The sequence below is a fragment of the Ammospiza caudacuta genome, chromosome 2 (genome assembly GCF_027887145.1).
Source record: "Ammospiza caudacuta isolate bAmmCau1 chromosome 2, bAmmCau1.pri, whole genome shotgun sequence".
Lineage (NCBI taxonomy): Eukaryota > Metazoa > Chordata > Aves > Passeriformes > Passerellidae > Ammospiza > Ammospiza caudacuta.
Genome location: NC_080594.1, coordinates 47,171,968 through 47,193,392, shown reverse-complemented (window position 1 = coordinate 47,193,392; position 21,425 = coordinate 47,171,968). Strand labels below are relative to the sequence as shown.

The following is a 21,425-nucleotide window of genomic DNA, read 5'->3' as shown; positions in this document are numbered from 1 at the left end:
GAGGGAAGGACGGGAGGAGAGGGGAAGCGTCCGTGCCGCTCTCGGCGCTCCGACGGCGGCGCGGTCGGGATGCGGAGGCCGCTCTGCGCCGCCGGGAGCAGCCGCGGGGAGCCTGGACCGGAGCGGCCGCCGGGTGCGGGCCCGCGGTTACGGCCGGGGCTGCGCGGGGCTGAGCAGAGCCCGGAGCCTTCGGCCGGCCCGGCACCGGGGAACCCGGGGGAGCTCCGGCCGCTGCCTCCGGAGCGGGTGCTCTGATACCGGGGCTGCTCCGGGAGCGCCGCTGAGCTGCAGCCGGCGGATGCGGCTGGGCGAGAGCGCTCGGGGTCGCCTCGGCTGAGCGCGGAACTAGCGAGTGACGTCTTGACTCTGTGGAAGTAGGAATGTGCTCTCACACCTAAACACATGCATTTGTATTTTTTGTTCTTCTGTTTTCCGGTTTTTTTCCCTGCACTTTATCTGTTTTGTAGTTCTCGATCATTATGAAGAACAGGTCATGGGGGAATAGCAAAGGTAATAGAACAAAATAACTGAGACGAAATGTGGAGTCCAGAAAGACCAATATCCCCTCTTCCTCCTTCCGTAAATCAGCTTAGGATAGAGACTCGTTCAGGTATATCTCTTGAAATATGAGCACTAGTTAAGAATGGAAAACTTGTGGAAAAATATCTGCCAAGCTGTACAGACCAGCTGGTACTTCAGAAGCACTACCTTCATGAGAGCAGGACTGCATCCTCAGACTTCTAGACCATCCATTTACAGCTTCACTTTCCCTCTAAAGGGGGAAAACAGTCCCTGTTTAAAAGGCTTTTTTATAAGTTTGGTCACTAATAGTTATTGCATAGGATTTGTCAGCCAAGGATGTTCTGGCTTTCCTGGCAGCCGCGTGCTCATAAACTGTAGTCTGGCTGCTGGACTATGAGATGGTGTATGCTGGCCAAGAAGAGCCTCATTCCAGTGAGCAAAGTCTCATCTTCTCTGTTGGTTATAAGTTTTTCTCTTTTACTCCTCATGCCTGTGAGGAGAGACCCAAAAGGCAAGACAGAAACTTGAGTTGTTCAGTAACGTCACCTATGCCATTAGTTTTGCCAACGGCTACACTAAGGGAGTCTATGGAAGGTATTTGAAAGAAAATCAATAGCTTTCACTGAATTTTAAGAAGTGTTGTCTGAGATACTGAATTGATATTTTTTCTTATTTTTTTTCCTCCAGGTGACAGCAGGCTCAGCCACTTCAGTTTTGTTTGAGGCCTTTCTGAGTCGTAGGAAGGTTTAATAGTTGTATGTAATAAACTAGGCCGGGTCTGGGTTTTGTTGTGGGGGTTTTTTTTTCTGCTTTTTTTTGGGTTTTTTTGAGTAGAACCATTAGCAAATATATTTCTGATGCTTTTCTATTTTTTACCTTTTGCAAATTAAATTGATGTCAGTTTCAAAGCAGAACATGGAAAAACTAACTTGCGATGATATTAGTTCTTAAAAATATATTCTGTTCTTCTTAGTTAATTACTAATTATGTTGCAATATGGTTTGGTCTGAACCTGCATTTTCCCTTAATCACTAGCATGAAAAAGTATGATCATTGAAATGAAAAGGCCACCTCCCTGTTTAGGAAGGGTTCAGTAGTTAAAGCTAAGTACAAGTACACTCTATACATGAACAGTGTTGCCAGGCTTTGCCATGTCAATATTAGATTAGTGGCAGAATTAAAATGAATATTTAATTAGCTGCATTTTTTATAAGTTAAAAATTCACATTAAAATTACAGGATTTAGTTAACTAATTGCCAGTAAAATTGTTAACTATGGTCTTACTAAATTTCCTTTAACTTCCTCCTATATCAATTGTACTTTAGTATCTTGGTGTATTTTTTATTCTGCATTTCACATGGAGCCAAGGAAAGCCAGCCTGAGTTTCTCATGATGTTGAGAGCTGCACATTGTTCAGGGTACACTTTAGACCAATTTGTGACAAACTTTCATGCTCTAAAAAGTCCCAAAATGTCTTTAGTTTTGCTCAAAGCCATAGATACAGCTAGCTAAGATAGGGTGGCTGAAGGGAGGGAAGGACTAATCTTAGTAGCTTGCTACCAAGCATTAAAAGCCAACAATAACCCACCCCGCCCAACTATGAAATGAAACGCCTTTTCAGAACACTTACCTTGCATCATCTGAGACTCCAAAGTGAATTTGTCTTTTCCAGTGCATTAAAAAAAAAAAAAAAAAAAGCTGAGAGGATTAAGTTCTGGCATGGAAAAGTTAATAATTAATATATTTCAAAATCTGATCAATTATTAATAAGAAAGTCACTGTCATTGATACTCATATCAATAACAAATTGAATGGAAACTTGTGTCTTTCAAGCATTTTTCTCAGAAGAAATTGTCATGCAAAATGCAAACAGTAGGATTTAAAGTTTGCTCTCAAGTTTAGAGAGGATCAAACATATTTTTTAAGATAGGCTATGAGCCCAGTGCATCATGCCAGGAGCATGGTGATGTCATCTCAATTTGAAGAAATTGTTTTTCATGCTTTGGCAAATGGTACGAGAGAAACCATTGCTGCTTCCTGCTGAGGCTTCCACCTGGCACTGGGGAGCAGTCAGGGCAAGAGGCTGTTACCTTACACACAGCTGAAAAACCTGCCAGGTATGGAGCATTTTGGGATTCACAGAAGACATTTTTGAGGGCAATTTTTCCACTAAAGACTAAGTCTTTCTGTGTGTTTTTTGATGTTAATATTTTGAATCTGTACAGGCAAGAAAAAATTTCCTTGAATTAAAATAGACAAAAATAGAGAAGGGCATGAGGTGGGATGAAGCCTGCTTGCTTTGTCACACACCTTTGTTATATAGTACTGCCAAGACATATATTAACTAAATAGCAATGATTGCTAGGGCAATAACCACAAAGCAAACAGTTCTGGAGGTTCTGGACCTGCCTCTGTTCCCAAATGCAGAAATGCAAGGAGATAATTCCTTAGGTACTTTGAACTGGGGAAATTTGATCATTAGAAAAGCTGAGGATTAGTTTAGTGGAGTTACTCCACTGCAAGAGGGGAGATGGGTCTGTCTTGTTTTCAGTAAATGATGGTTGGAGTAGCTCAGTTGTTAACAAATTTGAGTGGCAGCAGGTTTTCCCCATTTTATCCTCCCACTGGAACATGGTTGCTATCCAGTTTGCCAGAGGGCTGCACATAGAGTCCAGGCCTTTGCTGTAGAGAAGGTGCTGTAGCTCAGGAGGAGCAAAGTTGCCCCTTGCAACTCATATCCTAGACAAAAATGTTTAAAGCCCTACCACACCAAAGTCCATGTTAAATGAGCCTCCTTAAACAAGCCTGTGGGGTGGTATTGCCTGTGCTTCTGCCCTTCCAGATCAGGGCTTCTGCCAGCCAGGGCAGCTTTGGGATCTCCTGGTAGCATACTGACAAGTGCAGTTCATTTTGTGCAGCACACAGGCTTTGCTCCAGTAAAACTGCAGCAGTTTTGCCCAGTCATGCCTCTATTCATGTCTGATCCCAACCTCCACACTCTCCTCCCAGCTAGTCCAAGTGCAGGGTGAGTTTAGTCCAATAAACTGCTACAGGCTTGCTATGTTACTTGAGTGCTGATGGTGAAGAAGAAACATTTTTTCTGCTAGTTTGGGGCAAGAGGCTTTATTTCAATAATAATAAAAATGTGTATTTTTTTAAATGCCTGAAAACAAGTTTTGTATGTTGTTCACCACAGGGTATCTTCCTTTGAATTTCAGTGGGTCTTCTGTCATTTTACCTGCTGCAAAGGAGCCAGAGTTTGCAGGGCTGGCAAAGGGCAAGCTGGAATCCTCATCCATGCCTGCTTGAAATTTTAGCTAACTTATATCACATTTGTTCTAATGGCAACTGGTTAAATTCTTTACGTGACTATAAAACAATCTTTCTGCATCAGCCAGAATAATTAGCCAAAATGTGTCTGAGTTGTTCACTAAATAGCATAGACAAATTGACCAGAATATTAAGAAATTAAAAACAAATCAGTTAAAATATAACAGAAGTGAGGTTGCTTCAATTTTTTCTCCTGCTGTTTTTAATGAAAACCACCCACCACCCCTCACCATATGTATTTTAGAGATCCGTTTAGAAATGAGAATGTATTTCTTTCACACACCAGCAAGAGTTACTTAGATGAGACTGGACAGTACCTTACAAGATTGTCACATGATATATAATACTTGGAGTGTGAATGTGCACCATTCCTGGGATTGGCAAGGCAAGCTGTAGCAAACATGGGATTCAAATCTCTTGGAAGTACAGTGTGCCTGGACTTTGTAGAGATTTGCTGTCTCATCAGAATGGACTTGGAGAGCAAAGTGTGCCCAGCAGCATTTTCAGTCAGAAGAGCTTGGTGTCAGGCTGAATTGATAAACAGGAATCGTGCAGGTGCATTGGAGTCTGTGCTAGGAAGATGCCTCCCTTCCAAAAGGAGGGATTGATTGCATGATTGTGGTCAGGTTTAGCACTGTCAAACACACTCTTCTAATTGCCTGGCAGCTGGATTGCACAGCACAGCAGGGTGAGCTGGTCCTTACTGTGTTGGGGTCACCCACCTTGGGAAAACAGGCAGTGATACTCTCAGGTGCTGTGCCTGACACGTGGGTGTCCTGCCAGAAGTCAGCGTGGAGAGATGTGAGCACAGGGTAGGTGCAGAATCCTAATGAGGCCCTTTCTTCCCTTGCTTGATTGATTTGAGTGGAAACAAATTTATTGATTCTGCAGACAGTCAAATTGTCATCAGTAATCTTCAGAGTAAACAGATTAAATGTGAACTTTGCAGACCTGTACAGATAGCGCAGGGCTGACCTTCTGTCACTGTGTATTGTGCATGTGCAGAGACTTGGGGTGGTACAAATTAGCATAGCTCCACTGGCAGGAGAAAGAGCAAGCCAGGAAAACCCCATAGAGTTACATGCCCCTGTTTGTCTTGGAGCATCTGGAATAGGTCATCTTATATTAAGTGAAGAATTGCTACTAAAAGAGCATGAGCTTTTTTTCCCCCTTTTTTGTCCCTGCTGGCTGTGGGTGGGACTTGAGCTGTAAATGCAAACATGATCTTACCCAAAATACATTCTTAACTCCATCCTCAGCTGCAGCAGAACATGATGTAATAGAACTGAAAAAATCCACAATAAGTATTGATTATAATAATTCAGGTTTTAAGAAATATTTTATGGTGAGAGCAAGCAATCACTGGAATGACCTCTGCAGGGAGGTTGTGGAGTCCCCATCACTGGAGGTTTGCAAGATGCAGCTGGACAGGGTGCTAAGTAGTCTCCTCAAGGCTCCCTTTCCCAGGAAGGTTTGGACCAGATGATTTTTCAAGAGCCTTCCAAACTGAACTGTTACTTGGTTTTATCATTAATACTTTTGTGTTCCACTGCTCATCTTAAGGTCTCAGCTCACTAAAACTCAGGTCTCAGACGAGCCTGAAAGTAGTTGTGCTTTATCTCCTTGTTGTAGATCTTTGTAGATGAGTCAGGATGGAATTCAGTGGAGACAAAGGATTTAACTCAAAAGTTGCCTGATAAGAATAGGAGCTGCTATTGGGAAGAGCCTGCCCAGGTGACCTGTTTGCAGATCTCTGCGAGTAACTGCAGTCTCCATGGCTGGTGGCTTGAGCTGGCCTCACTTCTCACGTGGCTGTCCTGAGGTCAGGCTAAACCTTCTGTGCACACAAAACCCTGCTTACCTGTAGCTAGCAGGACAACATTGGTAGGGAGTAGGAAAAAAGAAAAAAAAAGTGTCAGTCTAAAAAAAAGCCATTTTTCTTGTAAAACTAGAAAATATTTTTTTAGAAACATGAATGTTTAATTCTAAGCTTACTGTTGTGTCTTTTATGTTCACAGGCATATTTGGAAAACTGTAATTCTGGGCCAGATGCTCTCCATGTTTATCTGTGGGACTGCTGTTACAAGCCAGTACCTGGCAGACAGATTCCATGTGAATACTCCAATGTTGCAAAGTTTCATCAACTATAGTTTGCTGCTTCTGGTTTATACAACAACGCTGGTATTTAGGACTGGTATGTGAAATACGGGATGGGAGATTCTCGTTCATCTTTTTTTTCTCTCTACATTTTCCTGTCAGAATTCGAAAATTAAGACCTCAATACTCCTAGTTTTTGAAGTTCCTGCTCTATAGCAACACGTGGAAGTTAATTTCACAGGTTAAATGTGCATTTAATTTGATGTAATGTCATATCTGTTCAGAGTTTTGTGCTCTGTGGTTTGAAATCTTATGTTATATTAGGTAAAATAAGTTTTGTTTTAACACACTTTGTTACCAGAGGCTATTTAGTATTCCTCCTGTTCTTATTAATTTACTCTTTGGACAACTCTAGTCTTGCTGTGTTTAGCGTCATGTGGAAGAATTTCTGTGCTTTTCAGCATTTGCATTGTCTCCTCCCAGGCTGTGTTTCCTGTTATTGTGTCTTAAGCAGGGGAAGACAAAGTCAATCTTGGTATTATTTATGTTTCTAAAAAGCAAAATTCCCGTGCAGTGTTTGGTTGGAAAGAAACACATATTGATTGCTGCTTTCTTCTAAACAGGCAGTGACAGTCTCTGTCAAATTTTGAAACAGAGGTGGTGGAAGTATCTTATTGTGGGACTGGCTGATGTTGAAGCCAATTACACGATTGTAAAAGCCTACCAATATACAAACCTCACAAGTGTGCAGGTAAGGACCAATCTCTCTTTTTAATAAAAGCTGTTGCTTTTATTACAGTTTTGGACTGGTTTCTAAAATGAGATTCATAGGACAGACATGGAAGCTATTTAAGCCTGAAAAGAACTTTCCAGCATCTTTTTCTCTCTGCAGTACAGGGAAGAGCATCCTGTATCATGAATAACCTTTCCAGGAAGCAGAGAAGATTGGCAGGTAGAGCTGTGCCAGCTCTTGAGTTGAACCCTAATTATTTAGATAAAAGCACTTCTAAGAGTTTGCTGACAGCCACTCAGTTTTTTCTCGTGACACAAAATAAAGATTTATGACCAGATACAGTCACTCAGTGCAGGTTCTTGCTGATGACAGTGAGGTGGATTTTTTGCCTGGAAGCTGCAGGAGGCATTGTGAGATGCAGCCCCACCTGTGAGACACACTGAGTGTCAGCTGGTGTTGCTGCCCATGCAGAGGGGTACCAGCCTTGTGGCTTTTGTATGTGGCAGTTCAGGGCCCTCTCTGAAAGAGGTGGAAGGAAGTTCAGCATAAATAAAGTAATAGTAGACATCCTCTCCAACACCAGTGCTTGATGCTGCATTGCTGCATTAGGATAAATATTGTGTTCTGAAAAAGCTCTGTAAACAGAAGGGCTAAAGCTGGGGTTTCTCTGTCACACTGCACAGACAAAAGCTGCTGGAAGAGTCAGTGCTTTCCTCCTTCAGTCTTCTGAGCTTGCAGGGACAGTTTCCCTGAACAAACTAACTCAGAACACTGAGCAAAGTGGGAGTAAACCCTGCCTTTGGCTGTACTGTTAGTGAGCTGTGTCAGGCCCAAGTTTACTCACTGTGTGAGTGTGGTGTAGGGAGTGTGTCCATGTTGTGCCAGTCCATGCCTGCTGTTACCAGTGATGGGGATCTGTAGCTGGGATCATGGCCCCACTTAACTGAATAAAAAAAAATAGTAACATGAAGACTTGGCTGTTAGTTGGAAAGGAGTCAGTGTTTTACAGAGTCAGAGTAATAGGGGTTAATGTTTAAGAGAATTACCTGTAAAGCAATAAACTCCTGCACTCTGGGCTCCCTTTAGAGAATTGCAGTAAATTTTCATTGCACTACTGAAGATCGATTGTGTCTCTTGGGTTGTTTTGTCACATTTCCACTTCATACTTATGTGTTATGACTCATTAGGTCTTTAATCTCCTTACAAATAATGCCTAAGAAATCAAAGTTTTAAGAGTGACTTGTTTCAGTCTCAAGATCAAGTTAAGCTGGTAAGTTAGACACTATTTGACCTTATAGTTCACAGCTGAAGAAGCCAGGGCTTTGATCCAAGTTCTCAGAAATAGTAAAGCTATTCCCATGATTTCTTTCATAGAAATTAAGAAAGAATATATATATATATATAATAGATTGTCCTGTCCAAAAAACTCAAGCTTTTTCTGAGCCTTTTTCACTTTTGGTAACCTTGCGACTGATCAGTTCAGTAATTGCGATTTTTTTGCAGTTGCCCTGAGGTTTCTTGCACATTCTCTGCAGTCACCAGTTTCTCTCCATTGTCAGAAATGAGATACAGTGAAAAAGAGCCCACAGCAGAAGCCTGTGATTTGCTTTAGTGCAAGGCATTTTCTTTTTGTTTTTGGCAAGCGATTTTGCAGCTACACCAGTGGTTCAGAGCCTGTGGTTCAGAGCACCCAGCCTGATGGCCTGTCTGCAGTACTGGCTGTGAGTGGATTCCCTGGGACCATAAAAACAACACAGGGTTTATGGCACCTTCCCAAAAGCAGTGTAATCATTGTTAAAATGCTGTCTGGTTGGAGCTTCAGCTCACCACCATGAAACATAGCTTCAAAGATAAGTTTTTTTCAGCTCAGCAAGGAACTTCCATGTATTTTCTCACACACGCACACACAAGCAGAACTGGTTTCCCTTTAGTTCTCAAATACCAGCATTTTACAGGAGGGGTTTGGAGATTTTTAGGGTGGTAACAGTGGGATGACGGCTCTCGTTTCTTGGTAAATACAAAGACTTTGGTCCACAACTGAACTGTTTGGCTGTGGCTGAGGCAATGCCAGGATACTCCTTGCTGCCAGTGTCCTTTTTTGCCTGTGGCGGGACTTGACTGTGCTGCAGTTTGACTGCCTGTTATGGCATGGAGCTGAATTGGGAGAGGTTGAAGAAGTTGGATATCAGGAAAAGATCCTTCCCCCAGAGAGTGGTTGGGCACTGGAACAGGCTGCTCAGGGAAGTGGTCACAGCACCAAGCCTGACAGAGTTCAAGAGCATTTGGACAACAGGCACAGGGTGGGACTCTTGTGGTGTCCTGTGCGTGGCCAGGAGTTGGACTTAAAGATTCTGATAGGTCCCTTCCAACTCAGGATATTCTGTGATAACAATTATGTGATTTATATTAAAAAAAAGCAGTATAGCTGTGGTTTGATGTTTTTAACATGTTATTGGGCACATTTACAATTTGCTTTGTAGATAATTCAGATAGAAATGTTTTTCAGGCAACTATTGACAAATTGTCAACTGATGGAAGAGTGCCAGCCTCAATAGGAGAAAATAAAGGATGAGCCCCTGGGGCTCAGCTGGAGGCTGCCCTTGGGGAGCCTTGTGGGGAATGAGCAGGACGAGCAGTTGAGCATTCTTGCTTACAAAGCTGTCTGAAGCTGGCAATTATAAGCAAACCAATGACCTCCAACTGTCTATGATAATTTATTAACCATTATATTAAAATGTCTTTTAATAATTTACCCTACTTTTAAAACCTCCTATAAACATTGTGGCCAAAGCATGGCTTGAGTCAAAACATTTGTAAATCAAATCACCAGGTTATCTGGTTCCCTCCCCCCACCTTGTTAAAAATACAGGCTAGAATTGAATAAAATGAGAGTTTGAAGAGGCTGTACTGGAAGTAGTAGTCAGTACCACAGTGTGTTGTAAATGTTGTAAAACCTCAATAAATAAACTTTATTTTTTAATTGGTTCCATTGATACAATTCATTGTGGTATTACATCTGCTTTGCACTTCTTTGATCTTGATCCTGTACAGAAGAGCTCTGTAATGTACTAGATGAAAGGAAGGTAAGATCCAGTAGATGGAAATCTGATTTCATCTGTAATTGAGGGTAATTGTCTCCTGGAACAGATTACCAATGTTCTTCATCATTTGGTGCCTCTGTGCCCTGGCTGCAAGTCCTCTAACCATGGTACTGTGGTTCTCCAGTGTGTTCTTGGTGTGGGTGCAGCAATTCCCCATCTTGCATTACTGAATGAGCTTCTGGTTCATTATGTACTACTCTCTTATATCCTAATTAAGATGTTTTTTAAAGGGTTTCTGCTCTTTCTGTTTAAGTTAAAAAATTGTTTGGAGGTTGGAAGACTACATGCTAAACATCTCAGTTAATGAGAGTGAAAGCTTACTTATTAGTAGAAGACTTATGTCTGTTTTTACCCCTCTGGTAGATATACCACCAGAGGGGTAAAAATTTTGCTTTCTAATGCTTGTAGTACTTCTTGTTGTTTGATACTAGTCAAATTTGAAGGAAATTTTAGAGGTTTTCTCAAGTCTAGACTAAAGGTGAGATAGAGAACAAGACCTGTGGCAAAATAGAAGGTCACAGTGTGATATTTTCCATGGTGTAAAGTTGTATTGAAATACTTGGTATCACATACTGAGACTTAAGTACTTGTAATGTCTCATAATGGCCTGAAGAAGTACTTTTACACTTCATAGACTTTACAAACTGGACAAGCTGGAGGCAATCCAAGGAGCAAAGACAAATAGATGGAAGGATTAGAGGCACTGTTAGGATTTAATCTTTAATAGCTGCTCTTAGCACTATGCTTCTAAGACTTTACTATGTATAGTTATGAACAAGTAGAACCAGACTTACCATCAAAATGTTAACAAGTTTGTTTGAAGCCCTTGGGGAAATGACACAGCACAGAAGTTAACTGCAGTGGTGCACTGAGGCAGGCAGAGTCTGGAAATAAACATTAAGAACCAAGAGCTCTTGTCATGATTGCAGGGATTATACCCCAGTCCTAGTGATCTGGACATATTTTGTTGGGGCTTCAAGAAGCCAGGTTTTAAGGAGTGACATTTGAGAGTAATTTCTCAGGAATCTTTGGGAAGTTGACTGTATGTACTGCTGTAGGCTGTTCCCTTATGTAGTTCTGTGGCACTTTACTGAGACAGGTCAGGAAATACACCTTTTCTTTCCTTTCAAAATTCAGAAACAAAATCTATTTTGTTGAATTAAATATTAAACCAATTATGATTAGCACAGTGGTCTTGATGGTATTTGATTATTTTAGAACAATATGCCCATCTTATGCTGCAGTGTATGTTCTTCTGTATTAAGTACACAGCTGAGTTCCTGTCCTAAAGGGGAGTAGGTAGGAGATCCTTGGAAGTGTCCAAGGCCAAGTTGGAGTGGTTGAGTGGAAGGTGTCCCTACCCATGGCAGGAGGGTTGGAACTAGATGAACTTTAAGATCTCTTCCAATCCAAGCAGTTCTGTGATTCTGTGGGTGGGTCAAACAGCAAAGCAAAGATACATAGAAACTTATAGAGAAAAAATAAAGAAAGGAAGGATAAGTCAGAGCATCAAACTCAAAGCTGCAGGGTCAAGTCCTTGTCACAGTCACATCAATGTAAAATTAGATTACTCGTACCCATCAATAGTTCCATATTTTTGCTTTGTGTGCATGGAGCCTCGGGGAGCAATGCTGTTTCAGAACAGCATCCTAGCATTCGTTTGTGAAGCTGCAAAGATTGATTAGATCCATCATTAGAAGAGTTTCTAAATCAGTCCTGTCCCACCAAGAGAAAGAGGACCCCTGTTCCAGCTCCTCCTTCACTTGCAAAATGCTTTTAATGGTGAAAAATGGGTCTCATCCCTCTCTTCTACTGGGGCTGCTTTGCAGGTTTCATTAACATCGATGATTGGAAGTAAGATCCTGTGCATTTCCTTTCAGGGTGTTGCAGTCTGGATTTGGGGTGAGTTTCTAACTCAAACAATTTTTCTGTACACACAGCTCCTGGACTGTTTTGGGATTCCTCTACTGATGGCTTTGTCCTGGTTCCTTCTCCGAGCAAGATACAAGCTGATACATTTTGTTGCTGTTGCCATCTGTTTGCTGGGTGTGGCAACAATGGTGGGTGCAGACATTTTGGCAGGGAGGGAGGAAGGTGAAGGTAAGGAGTCGTTTATTGTTGGGGGGGAACAGCAAAGAGATGGTTCCTGCTCTGGACAGGAACTTGTAAAGCAGAAATAGTAGCAGATACAGTTCTGTTTTAAAAGAGAACATGTTGCTGTTTTTATTTCTTGTCTGGGAAGAGGACATGTTGATTTTATGGGGAGCTGTGGAATTTCTTTGCTTGTATGTTTGGAAATTTCTACCACCTTAAAAAAAACCCCACTTGTGTTAAGTTTAAATTTTGCTGCTGTTCATTAGACAATGTGATGGAAAGTCTCATTCCCAAAAGCTTGGTCACTTTGACTGTCATGTGAGATGGTTTAATAGAAGAAATGGGCTATGCCTGCAAACCTTGTCTTGTTTATACAGTATCAACCTGCTGGCAGCCAGACTTTTCTGATTTGCAGTTTTCTCTGGGTGCAAGTAACACATAAAAAGCTGCTCACAGCAGCTGACTTCTCCTGGGACCTCTGTGAGGGTGGCTGGGCTCTGGGGCCGGGAGCCAGCAGGGTGCAGATAAGGGCAGGTTTTGTTTTTTCTATGACAGATGCCTAAATCAACCCCTATCATAGTGATCTTATTTTGAATAAGAATTTAGAATTTTCAGAGCCACAGGCTATGAGAGAAGGTAAATTTCAGGGCATTGCCTTCATCAGGCAGCATAGAGATAAGAAAGTGTGCTGTTATATTGCGGTCTTACTGTAGGTAAGATAGGACAAACTGAAGTTCAGCTTTACTACTATGTGGTACAGGTATCTTGGAGGGAGAAGAATATTCCCCTGAGACATTAGGAAGTTGTGCTTTATTTGCTGACTTGAGGATCCTTACTGCTGCTTACCCTCATATTTTAGACATATTTTCTCAGTGATTGCTTAGGGAAGGAAATTTTAAACCAATCGAAGGATTTGAACAGCAGTGATCCTCTTGCTATTTAGCTGATGCACAGAGACATTTAATGGTGAGTGGTGGTAGCACAGGGAGTCCCATTTGCAGTATAAATACATTGCAGCAGGACACACAGTACCACCCCTCTGCAGTGCCCACTTAGGGCATGTCATAAACCTGAAGCTGAGTCCAGGTCCCTCAAAAATCAATGGGCTGATTTTAGCAAGCCTTGAATCAGGCCTTACTGCAAGAGTGGGGGCAATATTCCTGAAATGCAGATAGCATCTCTAACTGGGATTGCTCAATTCCCTACAGGGCCTGAGGTCAGCAGAAGCAGGATTGGACCGGATGATACAGCAGGGTCTTGGCTGGGATGAGATGTAAATGCTGGGTTTAGCTCCCTCCACACTGTGCAGGGTGAGGTGAGCAGGCAGCAGAGTCTGTGCTCAGACATTCCTCTGCACACACAGGAAGGGTTTCCTTCCCCCTTCCCCTGGCATGAGCTAGGAAGATAGAGATGTTCAAGATAAATTTGCTTGTTTTTTAAGGAAAGTTAAAAAGTATTTGCGGCATTACCCTTATTGTGGATTAATATTTCTGTACAGGTAGTGACGTGGTGATTGGAGATGTCTTAGTGCTTCTTGCTGCTTCTTTGTATGCCATTTCTAATGTGGGTGAGGAATACATTGTGAAAAATCTGAGCAGAGTGGAGTTTCTAGGAATGGTGGGCTTGTTTGGGACTATTATCAGCGGTCTACAGCTGTAAGGATCTAATATTTATTTTAAAACTAATTAAGAATATACTACAGATGATTGCTTGTATACCCTGAAATGATGTTATTAAATTCTTTGTTGCATCTCTATGTGGCCTATGTGGGAGTCCTTCCACTTGAATTGATTTTTGTTGCTGATCAGCATCTGTTTCATATCCTTTTTATTTGCATTGCTCCTATTGTGGCAGTTCTAAAGCTAAACTCCTGCAGTTGAACACATAGGATATTTGGCTGTATTTTTTATTTTGTTGATGTTTGTGAGGACACTCAGTATGCTGAGGACTGTTCATAGGACTGTATTTCTTAAAGAATTTTCTCTGTGGAAAAGATTAGGAGATAATTGTTAGCAGGAGATCTTCCATAATAAGCTCAAGTTTAAAATGAAGCCATGTATACTCTTACAAATAACCACATTTGAGTAACAGCCCAGATGCACTTAAGTCTGTCTAATGAATTCTATAGTCCTCATTTCTCATCATTATAGTTAATAATTTCCTCAAATGGTATATCAAATAAAACTGAATTGCTGAAGGATTAAAACGCCTGTGAAGAAGGCATAAAAATGAAATAACAGTGCTCTTGACTTTCAGGCACTTTAATTTTTATGTCTTTTTTCATGCTTGTTAGATGTTTGAGCTAGTGTCATTCAGTAAAATTTGAAACAAAAAATGAATGGCTTATAGATTAAAAGTTTCTTCTATATTTGGTAATTAAATTCTCTATCTTAGTATGATTTTTTCCTTTTTTACTATATTCTATCTTTTCTCTAACTCTAGAGCCATTGTGGAACATAAGGAGATAATGAAAATTCAGTGGAACTGGAAAATTGGTATGTGTATGACAAAATAATGTGCATGTTACAGAACACTGGGAAATGATAATCATTTAGACTTTGAATGGTGGGGCTTTTCTTTCTCTGAATAACAAGCAGCATTAGTACTGTATTTCACAAGTTTATTTTCTTCAAACTTTGCAGCTCAGCAAAGAGAGAGGGTCTGCAGGATTGAACATTAAAACAGGTTTTGTATTTTACATATAACTTGAAATAATTTTTCAAAATAAATTGAAATTAGTAAAAAATGAAACCTCTTTAATTACTGACATGTTTGTTGTTGAAACATCACAAGAACACTCTTCTGTTGTCCTTCCTAAATGAAGTACAGGAAAAGTGGGCACATTTTGACTTGAACAGAACTAAACGTTATGAAGAAGTGTGGCTCTAAATGTCTTCGGTCAGCTCTTAGGTTATGTAGGAATGAACAAGAACTTACGTGTATATATACATCTACATATATATATATATATATATATATATACATATACATCTTGTATATGTACATATGTATATATATCTTCTATACTGTCTTGTATAGGTACAGTAAATCTTGCAATGCAAGGTAGTCTTTCATGCTTCTCTTGCATGTACATTCCCATATCTTGTAGGAGATAGAAATGCATAGCTTTCAGGCATCTTAAGGATGTCAGTGGTCTATAAAATCATGGTTCTATGCCTGAGGAGTAAGGTGTCACCTTGCTTTGCAGCTCTGCTGTTCACAGCCTTTGCCCTGTGCATGTTTGGGCTGTACAGCTTCATGCCAGTTGTGATTAAAGTTACCAGCGCAACCTCCGTCAACCTGGCGATTCTGACTTCAGATCTCTACAGTCTCTTCATTGGGCTTTACCTGTTTTTTTACAAGGTGAGTACATTCATTCCTCCACTTTCACATTCTTTCAGTTGCGTTTCTACTCCAGAATGATGAATAAAGTGTAATGTTGTTAAAAGCCCCAGAAGAGTTGTTTGCACCTGCACATTTCTGCAGTTTCTGTCATTCATTGTTGGCAGGTGTCAGTCAGGAGGAGTCATGTCAGTTAATGGCAGAGCCTTGCACCATTAGCCAGAGAGCCACTCTCAAACCATTTCACACTTGAAGGGATAAGTTAATGTTAAGAGATAGTAAATAATTTCCTGAGTTGTAACAATAATAGAGTTCTCACTGAAAGCCCTTTGTGGAATTGTATGTTAGATCTGGTTCATTACTCCCAAGTGTCGAAGGAGAGGGTTTGAATCTCCCTGTCCTGAAAGGCATTTGGTGTCTGAAAGAGGACTGGTTTGATTTTCAGAAAAAATTACTTTCTTTCAGAAGTTTAATATGTTCATTACCAACATTTTGGGATGAGAATCAAGCTCTCTTAGGGCTGCTGCTAAGGAGAGACTAAAGGATCTGAAAAAATACAGATAAATGTATTATTCTCTACACTCTCCAAAAGGCAGTTACTTCTATTGTGCTCTAAAATATTTTTGGCAGTGTCTGCTCAAGCTAAATGACAGTGCTGAAAGGATTTCATTCCACCCTCCACTTTCCATCCAGAATCACTTGTGAGAACTTAGTTCATTAAAGTAATCGGAGTAATTGAGTCAGCCGCTCGGTGACTGGAAGGGCTTGTGAGAGTGAGAAGCTTGTGAACTTTACTTAGGAGCTTAATTTGTATTATTCCATGTGGTTGCTTTCTCTTCAGCCAGAAGCTTTTAGGTCAGATTTGTTTTCTGAAAATGAAGGCAGTGCAGAGTCTGGTAATGGTAGGGTCTGACAGCAGCTAGATTTTCCTTTTCAAGAGTCTCTTAGCTCAGTTTTCCTCCCTGTTTTGGGTTCCAGACTTTGCTCCAAACTACAAAGCATCCATTAAAAATGAATGCAGGAAGGAAACCATACTTACGGTCTAACAATTAAATCCTTTCTGAGTCATTTCCAAATGTGGATTTTGGTGCCCAGATAGCTTAACTCAAGAAGTGATTATAAATTTATATTCATTATAGTGAAGAGGAAGAAGAGCTTTGGAGGAGATATATTAAATTTTTATTTTTCATGCTTTTAGCTTATTTTGGAAGGTGGTTTTTCTGGGAGCAGGCTATCTCATAAGTTTTAACAGTGAGGTAATCTGGTACCAATAGGAAAAATGAACAGATGAAGACTTTGGGATTATGTTGAGAGAACTTCAGGTATTTATTGAAACAGGAACTTGGATCTGGGATTAGAATCAATGAAGTAACAAAAAGGGGAGCAATAGTAATGCCACATCTTCAGTGATCAGAGGATCTGAGATAAGTTATTATCTCATCTGTTATCTGAGATAATCATGAACTAAGAAAGCCTAATTTTGACATGGCTCTTAGCAGTAGAAAATCTTATTGCCAAGTTAACCATATCGTTTCTTTACCTCTGGGGCAAAGGAACCAAGTAGGATGTTTGCTGGATTAAAAAGCACTCTGGATAAAGGAATCTACAAACAAAAAATACAGGGAATTATTATTCTCTATTAATTAGTATTCCCCATTATCAGATGATGTTCTCAACAAGCAACTGGAGGCTTGGCTGGGCTGTAGAGTGGAGAGAGCCATGGAGAGCTCTGAATTGCCATGGTCTAAACCTGCTCTGAAACAAACAAACAGAACCACAATCAGTGGCTGCAGCAGAAACCAGGCCCAGGAATTGATAAAGTTTTGATTTGTGCACAGTGTTTTGCTAATGCACTTAACTTTTTGGCCCCAGCCATGTCTGTTTCAAGTGAAATGTGAATTTTTCATGCTGGCTTTGAACTCTTTTTAATTTTTTCCTTTTACTCCATAATGAATCCTTGCTGTGCTTCCTAATGAACTCATTATATAGATACCTGTAATCCCTCAGGAGATACTGAGAAAGATCTCATCCATTAGCTGTATAAAGCACTGTAGAAGGGAGTATACATCTCAGACACTAGATGGAGATACAGTCCTCCACTAACATTTGAAGTACTCTCTATGCTCAGCAGTGGGAGTGAGGATATCAGCTGCACAAGGTATGACTGAAATCAGTGTCTGAAGCAATCAAGTTGTTGCAATATATGAAATTAAAAAAAAAAAAAAAAAAAGAAGAAAGAAAAATCCCAGGGAAAAAACCACTTAAGTTCTCCTCGAAAGGGAAAAAAAAAGAGTGTAGGTCTGATAGGGCCGCATGGGTAACATTCACCTGTGTCAATAAATGTAAAAATACAGGCAGGCCTTGAGTCACAGCTACACTGCAACAGCTTTGGCACTCTGCCTTGGTGACTGTATCCACTCCTGGAGGAATTGACTCATCAGGATCAGAGACACTTCCAGGCTTGTGGGCACTGTGCTGTGAGGGATCTGCAGTTGCAGCAGTTCCAGTTCCTGCAGTTCCTGTGACTGCCCAGCCACAGGTCCTTGCACACAGGCACATGCTCACTCAGGGCCTTAGGCTGGAGAATTTGTGGTTGGATACAGCCCCAGGCTCTGCCCATTTGCTCGGAACAGGTCAGTGGGAGATGTGTCCACGGGCGGTCCTGCTGCCTCTCTCAGTCTGCTTTTTTTTTTGGTGTGCTGCCATCCAAGAGTTTCCAAGCCAAGTGACTGCCAGCTAGGAATTGCAGTGCTTAAATTCTAGATGCCTTAGTCTTTTTTGGAGGAGAGTCCACTGTCTAGGTCCAACCATTAATTTCATCCTGATAAACTAGAACATATTTTTCAAGCATGTCTAAGGTGGCTAAGGAAGTTAGAGGATATTGACAGAGGATATGCTGGTCCTTCCTCCTAGTATTTAATCTGTGTGGTTTGACAAAAGGAATATGGAGGATTTTAATAAACCTGCTGAAAAATGTTCCTTTCGGTGGATAACTTCAACACTTGGTATTATTTAATCTGGTGTTATAAAGTAAGTATTTGTCTTTCTGTCAAGGTGGATGAATCTTGGCAATTACTGGAATTTTAACAGGCAAGTGAACAGCAGAGTGCCTGATGTACCTCTGCAATTTGTACTCTTTAGCTCTCACCACTCTTCAGAGCTTGCAAATGCCAGTCTTGTAAAAGGAGCCCCACCCTCTGTCCCCTCAAGTACCTGTTGGGTGTAGGGAGCAAACTGGTTTTGATCAAGTAATAACACTCATCTAGCCCTGCAGATGGCTAGAGATCTGTGCAGAGAACTAACGTAGTGGCTTGCAATAGCACAGAGATTCATCTTTGCCAGAGCTTGACATACTTGCGCATGTGCTGGATCAAAATTCTCGTGGGGGTAGAGTGTTTCAGTATTCATGTGAGTAAACAACTTTCATTCAGTATGATGACTGTGTTTACACCCATTTGTTCTCCCTGTTAAGATTCTTGTGTGTAGACCCCAGGAAACTCCCTGTCCAGCAGTCTTGGTAACGAGGTGCAGAGAAAATCAGCCAGTGGTCCAAGTCTTTGAGTAAATAGAGCTGTTGAATTCTGGTTTTCAGACCTGAATCCAGCTCACGGTGATAATCCTCATCAAAATAATTTTTACAAGGAAGCGTAGCTTTCACATTCTTGAAACAAGGCAACATTGTGTTCTTACGTGCGGCGTGTTCTCACATCAGGCGAGACTTAATGCATCTCTTTTTCTCCTCTGCCAGTTTTCAGGTCTCTACATCGTGTCCTTTGTTATCATCATGGTGGGCTTCACGCTGTACTGCACCGCTCCCCCTGCCACGGCAGAGCCCACGGCCATGCCGCAGCCCGGCTGCGCCGGCCTGGACAACGCGGCCCTCAAGCTGGAGGAGACCGACGGCCAAAGCCCAGAGGTGGCTGTGCAGTCCTCCAGGGAAGAAACTGAGGTGCTCAGCACCAATTAAAGGAATGACAGCACTTCAAAACAGATATTTTTTTTTTAATTGCCAAATTTCCCTCAGTATTAATTCAGAGAACTGTCCTACTGCCAAGGCACATGTCATACTGTGCTGGGTTTAATGCACTTGATAGACTTTTAAGGCCAGATCTTCAATCAGTGAAACTGTATTGATTTGCCCTTGCAGAAAATCTGGCCTTTAGATGAAGACAGATTATGTGAGTCTCTGGAAAGTGAGAGACTGTTATTTTTAAATGCTTAATTAACTTAACAACAAATGCTTGGGGGAAAAAACTTAAGCCAAAGCAAGCTCCCAGGTCACTTAATGGGAGCAAATATGTTTTATATTGCATTAGGGACCTAAATCTGCACGATGCTGTCTGAGGGCTTCATGATTTTCACCCCTCACTGCAGGGTGCCCTCAGACAGCATCTTGCAAAAGCTGCTCAGCTTCTCCCAGGACCTGGTTCAGCAAGCCACAGTACATTCACACACCGTCTACGTGCCAGTGGACTTCATTCCTCTGCAGAAGGATTTGCTGCCTACATTCCACCCAAATGTTTGTCTCTTCATATTGCTGCAGTCCCTGTTGCCACTGGGGCTGCAATGGTATTTTATTTTGAATTTTGCTAGTATGGGAAGTTTGAGTATGTGTTTTTATAATTCTTCCTGTTTCTCTCTGTGGCCTTTTTTTTGGCGCATTCCTATTAGCTGTGGGGGAGGCAAAGGCAGGCTCTTCCTCTCTTCAGTAGAACTGAAAGTGGGCTTTTTTTCTGGATGAGGTTTGAATGGAAGTTCACTTCTCAGTGAATTTCTGTCTGAAATGGGACACATTTCTGCTGAAAGAGTTGTAATAAAATTGGCATTTCTTCAAAAAATTGAATCAACGAAGCCAACTCTCATGGCAACAATAATGACATAATATCCAAAAGGTTAGATGCTTCCAGTAGATACACTAGCAATTTTCATACCCCTCTTTATATTTACAATAAATGATGAAAAAATACAAGGCTGCAGTTTTAAGATCGGTAAAACCATACTGGTGTTTTATTTTATTTTATATTTTGTACAAGCCTTAAGAGCTCAGGTGTATGAAGTAAAAAAAGAATAAAGTATTCAGCAACTGGACACTTGGTCCTGGTTTACTCATTTTTTAAGCTAAGATTTCTTTACTGTTCAGAATTGTTTTCATTAATTTTGCCAATTAAAGAAACCTTTTACTGGCTAAACTTTGCTCTAGAAGGAAATGTGACATTTTCTGAAGATACTGGTGATTAAATGACACTGAATGGGTTTGTGCTTCTGGTTTATTCAACTAATATTTTCCTGGAAAAATCTTACCTGGTTGTTATTTACAAAAGGAAAACAAAGGTTCAACAGATACTGCAGCAACAGTTGTTGCTTTTTCACTGTGTCATTCATGCACAGAAGTGTGAACAGGTGCTGTTTTATGGAAAGCATTTGGGTCCTCTCCCATGTAGAATGCTCTTTTTGAGGGGGGATGGTATTTATTTTATTTTCTAAAATGATGTGGTCATAACATCAGAACACAAAGCAATGTAACATAATGTAGATTTTATCTGAAAGTGCATGGGAGTGTGTATTGGCTGAGGCTTTAGTCTTCAAAACATGGGACCATCTTGTGGTGTGGTGAGAGTGCTCAGGCAGCAGCTCATCTTCTCAGCATATAGACCACTGAAACCAAAATTGTGTAAAACATGTCTTGGATGTTTTAAAATCCACAGCCTAGCGTTTTTCTTCCAAGGCTTTTAAAATCTGACTGTAATAAGAGGTTGGAATCAGATTCAAGCAAATTGGGCCAGACAGGACTTCTGCAAGGAGAGTAGAGCAGTGTGGGGCAGCTTAGATTCCCCAGTGTAGACATTGGGACACCTTAGTGATTTGACACTTATATTCTGAGTTGAAAACTTTAAAACTGTTTCACAGATACAGACTGTGATTTAATATCTTATGCTGTGGTTTTACGCCATGCAAAAGAGTTCCTGGAGTATTGTGGGGCAGCTGAGATTCATGTGTGCTAATGCTACCAAGAAGGTCTTTCAAGCTCTCAGTGAGGACAAGGTTGATATTTTTTGTCAATCCAATCAGATGACTCTGTGCTCTTGCCATCCTCATGAGGGCTCCCATTTATCTCCTTGTGATCCTGCTGGATGCAGGCACCTCCTCTGGCAGCCTGGGACAGTGGCCAGCCACATACTGGTGGTCATGCACACCTAGTGTCCTG

General features: G+C 41.1%; 1 protein-coding gene across 1 annotated transcript; it reads left to right on the top strand.

Annotated features, from left to right (window-relative positions):
- The first annotated feature begins 537 nt into the window (after positions 1-537).
- On the top strand, positions 538-20,264 carry SLC35F2 (solute carrier family 35 member F2). The gene is made up of 9 exons (XM_058825575.1): positions 538-610; positions 1,020-1,116; positions 5,872-6,047; positions 6,574-6,701; positions 11,725-11,884; positions 13,377-13,533; positions 14,321-14,373; positions 15,087-15,241; positions 18,969-20,264. Exons 1-9 carry the CDS (start codon positions 538-540, stop codon positions 19,185-19,187), a joined length of 1,218 nt encoding a protein of 405 aa, XP_058681558.1. The 3' UTR covers positions 19,188-20,264.
- The last annotated feature ends 1,161 nt before the right edge of the window (positions 20,265-21,425 follow it).

Bases quoted from the DNA above. Each gene is read 5' to 3' on its own strand.
- SLC35F2 (XM_058825575.1), top strand. From the start codon at position 538: ATGTGGAGTCCAGAAAGACCAATATCCCCTCTTCCTCCTTCCGTAAAT. The intron at 611-1,019 runs GTATATCTCTTG...CATGCCTGTGAG, and splicing joins TAGGATAGAGACTCGTTCAG to GAGAGACCCAAAAGGCAAGA. The intron at 11,885-13,376 runs GTAAGGAGTCGT...ATTTCTGTACAG, and splicing joins AGGGAGGGAGGAAGGTGAAG to GTAGTGACGTGGTGATTGGA.